Genomic DNA, 9,777 nt, shown 5'->3' with positions numbered 1-9,777 from the left:
AACATTTTGTCATAATAGTTGGCTGGAACTAGCAAAAGTAACTCTTACGTCCGTGCAATTATTCAATCGTCGTAGAGCGGGCGAAATAGAACACCTTCTCATTAAAGATTTTGAGAGCTATGTACAAATTACAGAGAGCACAGACGAAGACTTATTCCCATCTCTGTCAGGTGCAGCACGAGAAATTGCAAAAAATTATGTAAGATTTACTGTACGCGGAAAATTAATGCGTACTGTTCCTGTATTACTATCAGCTCAATTATTGAAATGTATTAAATTGATTTTAAAATATCGACATAATACTCGTGTACCTACTACAAATCCGTATTTATTTGGAATTCCGGGATACAACAAAAGTTGTTTTAAGTACTTAAATGCTTGTGAATTGATGCGACAATTTTCCACGGCATGTGGTGCAAAACGACCATGGACTCTACGTGGGACGGGTCTTAGAAAACATGTTGCTACAATAAGTGTAGCGTTAGATTTATCGGAAAATGATGTTTCTGATCTACCAAAACATATGGGTCATGCCATAGCAATACATAAAGAAATCTATAGGCAACCCGTTGTAAGTAGAGATATTGTACGGATGTCACAAGTATTAGAGAAAGCACAAGGTGTCAATGACGACGAAAGTGGTGATTCAGATAGTAGTTATAAAAACGGAGAAACTTCAGTAGAGAATGACACAAGTTTATCCTATGAAGTGGAATCTAATATCCACAATGATAGTAACAAATCAGTAAAAAACACTCGTAAAAGTGCGAAGAAACGGAATAATACGTATATTTATTTTTATATAAACTTAGGGCAATATATACGTCAGACATCTTGAATTATAAAGTCAGAAATAAGAAAGATAGGAGAAAATACAGCTGAACGATTCCAGTAACTTGTTCATTTAAGTGACTATTTGTCAACTAAACTTTTTTAAAAAAGCAAAACGTATATTTCTATTCATTTTTCTCGTCAACATCAAATCCACAATATTTTATGTAATTATCGACAAGAATAGTAACTTTTCTATTAATATGTTTAGAATATAACAAAAACCTAATACTCATGTATATCATATCTAAATATAACTAATCATATTTAATTTAACTGTACATATTCTAAAAAATAATGTAGTACATTAATATTAATATTATACACTAATATACTATTAACATTTTTTTACAGCTCCACCATATGGTCGTATTAAACGTGTCCGATGAACAAATGAAGAAAAACAAATTGTCATGAAATACTTTGCCGATTGCATAACAAACGGAAAATTACCCTCTATAAAAGCGATCCAAGAAGTTATTGCAAAAAATCCTTGTATACAAAATCGATCTGCATCAGTTGTGAAGACATGGATAAATAACCAACAAAAATGAGCGATACAACTGTTACGTCCAACCCCGGGATTAGGATAAGAAAATCTGGGAAGCGAAGGAAAGGCTAACCAGTGGGGTCGGGGTAAGGAAGGACGTAACTCGAAGCTTAAGAATACTGCTCGCAGGTACGCGCTCTGCGGCGCGTGGCGCGAGCCCGAACGCACTTTTATGACTCAGGAAGGGTCAACGTTTGTAGGGACGCTAAGACGCCTTCCGTGAGCGGTGCGATTGTCGGTCCTTTTTCGAGTCAAGGAATTTAATCCCTTTAACTCGGGATCGGACCTCGTGCAATCTCGAGAGGGAGATGAGTAGTGAGTTAGGTCTTAGATTATAAATAAATGGAAATTTGTATTTAACATAAATAAAATATTTATTATAAATTTAAGTTAAGTAATCTGTCGATATTACAATAGGTGAGAACTAGGCAAATTAAACGGTAGATTGAAAGCATTTTACAATGGAAGTGTATGTTTAAGGTACATGTGTGTACTTCTCGCGGGTGTTACATAAGTGCGGGGGTGATCGGGCAGAACCTTTTGAGGGGGAATCTATTTGGAAGTGGACATCCTGCCCGCTATTATTACATCGAGATCGGGATTGAATAGCATAATGATTTGATTAAGTGTGTGTGTGGTGTATATGAGTACTTGAAATTTAAGTCGACATTAAGAACTAAATATAAAGAAAAGTTTGGGGAGTGAAAACAGAGGGACAAGAATTTTATGGATTAAAAAAAAAAAAGAAATGATTGTTAATCTAGGGTGACTATTTCGGGAGGGTTAGGTTCATCGATGTCGATGGTGGAGGCGGTCGAGGGGGTCGGGGATGGTACCCTGTGTTCGACCGAAGGAGGGGGATTGGGTCTAACGGGGAGTATGCGGAAAGGGCGGACGCGGCAAACGGGGCGATAAGGTGCGGGAACGAGGCGAGAGGGTAGGACAACGCGACGGGGTGCGGCAACGGGGCGATTCTCCCGTGATGAACAACAGGGCTCCTCCGTAAACGCTGGTGGAAGCGGTGGAATGGCGAGATGCGGAGGACCGGGGTTATCTTGTTCCTGGGGAAATTCCGATCCTTGGGTTTCGACCTCCTTTCGCGCCCGCTTATGTTGACGACGTCTTTCGTGTCTCGCGGCGTTTCGCGACTTCTCATGGATGGGACCGGCCGAATCCACTACAAGTTAGCGGATTGTTAATTATTAAAAGCCGCCAACTGGGGGGAAGTCACCTCAGGTTTTGGAGATCCAAGGAGTGGCTCGAGTCTACCAACTAGTCAACTAACTCAAACCAATATACCTCGGTCCACCGACGAGTCAGCTAACTCAAAGCAATATACCTCGGTCCACCGACGAGTCAGCTAACTCAAAGCAACATACCTTGGTCCACCGACGGGTCAGCTAACTCAAAGCAACATACCTTGGTCCACCGACGAGTCAGCTAACTCAAAGCAATATACCTCGGTCCACCGACGAGTCAGCTAACTCAAAGCAACATACCTTGGTCCACCGACGGGTCAGCTAACTCAAAGCAATAGAGAAAGACTATGGCGGATCTACCGATAGATCGGCTAATTCGGAAGTAATAGGGTTAAAAATAGTTGAAGGTTTTAACTGAGAGACTTCCCTAACCCGTGAATATATAAACGAAGGGGAGCCGATATATATACGTGTGTGTGTGTACAGGACTTACTTTTTGATGAAACAGGTGTATGGGTATATATGGATCTCTGTCGGGGCTGGTGCTGACCGCAGGTCTCGCCTAGTCGCTAGTGAGGGTGGTTCGTGACACTTAGCGCGCACAGAATTTACTCGCAATTCTTTTAGGATGCCGAACAACAAAATCGTCTTTAATATTTAACGAAAACTGGGATGAGTATATGAACTCAGAAGTGAATTGTCTCGTGCCGGATCGGAAGTGACAGTAAGTGCTTAAAGTCGCGATTTTTATAGGAAAGTTCCAAGGGTGGAAAGGGTGGATTTCCTTGTGGGAGGTGTCTGGTCTTCGTTTTGGGACTTTTGGTTGGTGGGATTCTTCTAATTTTTATCTAGAGGGTTTTCTATTGGGCGAGACGTTTCTCACCCAAGACCCAGATCTTAAGTTTTCGCCTATCCTAGAAAGCTAGAGACGGTTATCGATTTTTCCGGTTTTCCATTGGTGAGTCCCCTCGTAAGACCCCCACCGTCCTATCGGGGGTGCAACTCATCGCTTCTCCCAGTGTCGCATGACGCATTTGTTTTCGACTATTGCCGATTTTCTTTTTATTAGGGGTCCTTATTTATCTCGCGACCCTGTTCCTATGTTAACAGACGATCCATACCTCTCGATCTTAAGTGCAAACAGAAACTTCCACCATGTGTATTTTAGAACACGTGTTAGGCTTTGTTTCTGTTTGTCGGAAACATCGTACGAGCAAACCTCGCTCGATGCAATAAAGATTTTTACCAATTTTATCTGCGACTAAGGCCCTTTTCGCGCGTCATGTCGCCGGGTGGGCCAGACAACTGATAGAATTCGTCTGGGAGGTTGCTTTTAGTTCCTCAAGCAAATAGGCAGTTTGATCGTAAAAAAAAGGAATGCGAGGAGATCAAACCTCGCTTGCCGATCGATAACCGTCTGCGCTTAGTTTACTTATCTTAAACCTAGGGCTATCTTAGGTACCTAAGAATTCTCGCGAAAAAGGGGAATCGTGGAGTCTGCAGGACGTAACACCCCCCGTCTTAGACAAATGTTGGGGTGTATAACACACATTTGCAGACTAATTGATTGAGAAACGATTTCCGTTTTTCTGTTTAGAGAAGGAGGAAAGAAAAAAAAGGCGACCTCCATAAATCCGTCCTTTATTCTTTCGTCCTTCTAGGTTATGCTGTTGCCTGTATGTGCATGTATCAGATTGTTAGATCAAAGATTTTAGAGGATGATAATTCTGATTACATGCACATTCAAACGCAAGAGAAATATTTAATGTATACGCATATATATTTTCCTACTTATTTTGATAATGTCTTAATGCTATTCGTAACGCGCAAGATTTCGGTTTGTGTGAGGCTGTCTTTCCTTCCTTTAATGGGGCAATAATGGTGCCATTACTAGCTAGAATGGGTTGTCCACGTGGCTGTCGTCCGTCCCGAGGCGTCCCCTTTTTTTTGTGGCAGTTTTTCAACTGACCCATGCGGTAGCCCCAAAACTACCTGTGTTTTTTTTGTGTGCCTTGCTGGCTTGCTGACAATTTTTAATATATTTGTGACATATCGCAGGTTTAACTTGCCATTTAATTATAGCTGGATTGCTATATACCCGTCTGGTTCGGCATGGTATCCTTATGGATTAGATCGCCGAGAACGACGAGGGGCTAGCTGGTTTTCATCTAGCAGCCGTTTTGTATAGCAATGGTGGCAAGTTACAATAAAATAGATGAAATTCTCGAACGGAATAATTCATCGGGGTGCCGTTGGTAATCGGTATATATATATTTTATTATTATTATTATTATTATTATTAGATAATTCAAGGAGGGGAATGTGCCGGAACCTCGTACTTAATTGACAGTCAGGTGGCTTTTATTTTTATGCTACTTGTATTTATTTATTTATTTATTTTTTTTTTTTTGTCGTTGTAAGTATATACCACTTAGAAGGAAAGCATCCTCACACTATTGTTTAAAACTACCTACGCCATTATATTTATTTTAAAATCTTAGGAAGAAGGAATCGTAGTGAGATTATAGAAGGTAAGAAAATTAAAGGGATACTTGCATGTCAAAACTTATTTATAGTCTAGGATACAACGTAAAATACAAATAAAATTTGTTACAAATTTTAGAGTTGAGATTATGAGATAAAGATTATGATAGTGAAGGTCAAAACATAAGATAATAAAATAGAATTAAAAAAAAAAAAAAGAGAACAAAACTTATTACGATTTGTGGAACTAGAACTACGGTTAAGATAATAAATGTTGGGAGTTTAGCAAGATATTTGCAATAGCCGATTTCCATCGGTCGATAATTTAATCGATCTTAAGATTTAGATACCGAAAGGTTCACATTTGTGTGCATCTTTTGGTTTTCAGAAAGAGGAAAGAAATAGGCGACCTCCAAAACCCCTTCCTTAATTCTTTCGTCTTTCTTTTACAGAGTGAGAGTTAATATAATATAATACATATTTTTTTTTTGTTTTTTTTTTGTTTCTCCTTCTTTATTCCTTCGTGAGGTATGTAATTGTAATAAAATCCTTTTATCTTATTGGAATTATATTTAATATTATTATGAATAATAAAAATCTTTGCAATTGAAGAAAATAAAGAGAAGGGAATATCGTTATTGCCTGCGCAAGACCATTTTCACATATAAGGTAACTCGTAATGTTTATGATTTTACTATTAGATACTAAAGAGATACTAAAATAGTAAGGTATACACGCATATAAATACGTTAAACTTAAGGCAAGAGAGTGTATGCGATTTGAGATTTCAGAAAGGAATGTACTCGCATATGCACATATACATTATCCATTTATGCGTATTCGCACTTACATAATCTTATACAACAAAATACATATACGTACATTTCTTCCTCTCTCTTTTCACATACATATACATATGTTTCCTTCCTTTTTATTTTATTTTATTTACTTTTATTTTATTATATATATATATATATATATATATATATATATATATGTATTCGCATACATATATATATGTGTGTGTAAAATTATAATACTAAGGAGAAGTCGTGGGAGTATAAGACAATAGTGTGTTTGTGACTTAAGATTATAGAAAGAAAAAACTATATTTATATACGCATACATATGTGTAAAATCTAAAGAGAAATATATGCAAGGCCTTATTCGTGATTTACGTATATAAAATTTAATCATATATATATAAAAAAAAATTATTTTTTTTTCTTTCTTTCTTAATATATATATATATATATATATTTTTTTTTTATTTTTCCTCCGAAATGCTGGGTGCCGCACATCCCATCCGTATTAGCAGCCCCTCGAGATCACGTATCTCGTCTTCGCCTTCGGGTTCTGGGCTGAAGCTGACGAGTGTAGCTTCGTCTCCGAATTTCGTCGCCTTGCGGATCTTTAGCCATCCGCTCCGTCTTTCTATGAGAAGTTTGACTAGTCCATTGACCCTACGGGACCACCTCTTTTTTGTCCCTACAGGCTGGATGTTTGCAATCCCGCAACGGATTGCCTGCCGATTCGAGGTCACGGAATCTGTCTTCTAATATATAGATTTCGTGTATGGGCCTCTGGACAACGCGCCCCCAGTATCGTAAGGCGATTGAGACGATGCTGTCCTTGTCGATTCGGAGTACTATCCCCCTTTGCCACTGCCTCCCTTCGTGGATGGCGATCGCCTCGCCTGGATGTACATGGTCAGGCCGATCGTGTAGAAGATGGCCTCTCCGCGTCATCCTTCGCGTCAGGTCATCTATGAGATCGTCAAGATCCTCCCGTGCCTTTTCGATGTGGACCCAGAAGGAAACAGGCGAGTCCACCTTGATGACTTTGACCTTCAGCGGCCCGCGGGTTAATAGCCGGGTGTTGATATGCTGAATTTCCATGTCTACAAAGGAATGTTGTTGTTTGATTTCTTGCATGACGTAGCATGCGGTTCAAAGTGGCAGAGTTGATGCAAGGGGTAGAGAAGTTTAATTTAGTTTGATATTAAGTCTCTTGCATGTCGTAGCATGCGATTCAAAGAGGCAAGGTTGATCCAGAGGATGGAGAAGTTTATTTAGTTTGTTATTTTTATTAGCCTTTAAGTTCAAAAGTGTAGGTGGGAGTTTCTTTCAAAGGGAGGAGAGGATAGGTGTGTTCGGATTTTTCGTTAATTGGCTCGACAGGTCGTACATTTGCCTGCCATTCGAGATCATGGAGTGGCGCGCTAGCTGATGTTTTTTGTTCAGGATCGTCTTTCGGAGCCGGGGCACTGACATTTGTGGTTTTAGGCCTTCCTTGTCCCAGATGTAATAAAAGGTGAGTTAACGAGTCCCATATTGCTCCTATTAGATATATCGACCACCCATATACTGTATGAAGAGCATATCCATGCACAAGTGTATCTAATATTAATTTAATGGCTCTTATTATAAAAAGATATATTCCAAGCAGGCCAGCGCTAATATTGCCAAAGATCAAAAATTTACTCCAGAAATTTTCCCAGGCTGAGAGTGCAATTTTTTCGATCGAAACCTCGTCGATTAGGTTGGCGAAGGAGCCTTCACTCAGCACGGTTGATTCTCCCATTACTCCTCTTGCTACGGTGTTAAGGACAGCGGGTCTCTCGGCGGGAAACATTATGTGGTCCTTTAGATCTTCCAGATCCTTTTGTGTGTATATGCCGCTGGTAGCGAGTGCTCCAGGGCTAGTGTACTTCCAGGTAGTTTTGGTCATGGGTTTTATGACCGTAGGTGCTAGTGTTTCTATTGGCCTTGGCGTAATTTTATACCAAGAGTCTCCCAAAAGATACATAGGAGGTGCGAAAGAATTACAATTAATTTGTGTTCCTTGCCGTAGTAGTACGTGCGTTTGAGGCGTTAGGAAGGAGGTCTTGTTATTAAACATTACTGGGAGTTGCTCGTAACATTCTTGGGTGTGGACTAATTTTACCTCGACTGGAACGCATTTTATTATGTGGATTACTTCGCCTGCTAGGAGGGCCATATATCCAGGTCCCTTCATAAAATGATAGGCGAAGATGTCGGGAGATTGTGTAGCTATTGCTAAAGCGTTTTGCAACATTTTTAACTCAAGGTTACATTGTTGTAGTAAGATGTTCCTGTACAGTTGATTAATCTGGTTACGGATGTGCTTTTCTACGTAAACGAATTTCGAATTCATGTAAGTAAAAAGGTCGAGATTTTCTACACGGCCGGTTCGTTTAGCAATGTCCATTTCAGGTGAGGTTTCCCAAATTACTAATTTTGGGTGCTCCGTTCGAATGAGCGAATATCCACACGCTAAGTCTTTCCCGGTGCTGGTTAAAGCAAAGACTGTATCGTCTGCATTCACAGTATAAGCGGTTTGAGAGTGCTCGTTTACGTTATCGATTACCTTTTCCGCGTAACCTCTATATAAGATGCTATATGAAGTGAATTTACAGGAGTCATTAGGTATGGGCTCCCAAAAGGTATTTCCTCCTTCTATGTCGGTGCATCTGGCGGTACTAAAATCACAAGCCACTCCTGATCTAAGATGTATACGGTTAGTGCTTAGTTTAACGTTAGCGAAGTAATCTTGCAGGGTGATTGTGACAGTTGCCTGTACGAGAACATTTGTCCACGTTCCGTAAAGGTCTGAATAGGATCCTCCAGAACATTTTCCATCGGCGTCCACAACGCCAGTTAAGATCGCCGGGCGACTGGTGGTCTGGTTAGATTTTAGTGCCACTATGTATGTTCCTTTAAATTCGAGAGTTCCATAATAATGCATTCGTATGCAGGCCTCCCTGGTCACTTCGTGTATATATGCATATTTTCCATTTAGAACGTCCGAATTATGAGAAAACATTCCACATTTCCGGATCGTACGATCGATTTCTACCTTGCATTGTATCACTTTTACAGATTCGAATTCGTTGAACTGCAATAATTGTATGAAGACTTGGCTAGAATTGACCTTTGGTAGTGGAATATCGCAATCTTCAACGTTTATTAGTGATAAAGTCGTTAAGTTTGTAGTTGGAGAAGTACAGTCATATCCTATTATTCCGTAAGTTTGGCGTATCCATATGGTTATTATTAATATTGCGGTTATTCCTTTAGTCCAGGGATCCATCTGAAATGTTATTAATTGTTTGTTTATTTGAATTATTTAATATTTATTGTTTAAATATACTTTAGTATGGGAGATTTACATTATTTGTTTATTTCTTTATTTGTTTATTTCTTTATTTGTTTATTTATTTATTTATTTATTTATTTATTTATTTATTTATTTATTTATTTATTTATTTATTTTAATGTGGGAGATTCGTAACCGATTTGGATGTACAATTCGGCTATTTTTCTTTATTCTAATTCTTATATTATTTTTGCTTAATATTTCCAGAACTTCATGGGGCCCTGTATACTGATCTCCGAATTTACCTGGCTTAGGTCCCTTTAGTAGAAAAACATGATCTCCTGGTTTGAAGGTTCGAGGGTTGATTTTTTTGTCGTAGTGTTTCTTGGATTTGAATTTAGCTTCGACGACGTTTTCACGAGCGTTCGTCTGTATAGTATGAAGTTGCGTGACGAGATTTATTAAGTACTCGTTGTAATTAGCTAATTTATCTTCTAGAGCCAGAGGTTCGTTTGATGGAATTCTTGCTATTTTACCGAAAACTAATTCGTATGGAGTATGTTTCGTTGCTTCGTGTATGCAAGTATTATAATT

At 39.0% G+C, this 9,777-nt stretch overlaps 1 protein-coding gene and 1 pseudogene across 1 annotated transcript; one reads left to right on the top strand and one right to left on the bottom strand.

Moving 5' to 3' along the window:
- Nucleotides 1-226: 226 nt before the first annotated feature.
- Nucleotides 227-1,385, top strand: LOC139782322 (uncharacterized; annotated as a pseudogene).
- A 5,471-nt stretch (nt 1,386-6,856) lies between these two features.
- Nucleotides 6,857-9,062, bottom strand: LOC139782324 (uncharacterized). Its single transcript, XM_071721316.1, has one exon. It carries the CDS (start codon nt 8,908-8,910, stop codon nt 7,153-7,155), a length of 1,758 nt encoding a protein of 585 aa, XP_071577417.1. The 5' UTR covers nt 8,911-9,062; the 3' UTR covers nt 6,857-7,152.
- Between the last annotated feature and the right edge of the window lie 715 nt (nt 9,063-9,777).

The sequence above is a fragment of the Temnothorax nylanderi genome, unplaced genomic scaffold (genome assembly GCF_030848795.1).
Source record: "Temnothorax nylanderi isolate EJ_2023f unplaced genomic scaffold, tnyl_v1.0 TNYL_tig0404_pilon, whole genome shotgun sequence".
NCBI classification, from domain to species: domain Eukaryota; kingdom Metazoa; phylum Arthropoda; class Insecta; order Hymenoptera; family Formicidae; genus Temnothorax; species Temnothorax nylanderi.
Note: the sequence above shows the minus strand (reverse complement) of the source record. Positions and strands in the feature narration are given on the sequence as shown.

What these genes read in the sequence shown, in the direction of transcription:
- LOC139782324 (XM_071721316.1), bottom strand. Translation starts at nt 8,910, where the DNA reads ATGTTTTCTCATAATTCGGACGTTCTAAATGGAAAATATGCATATATA.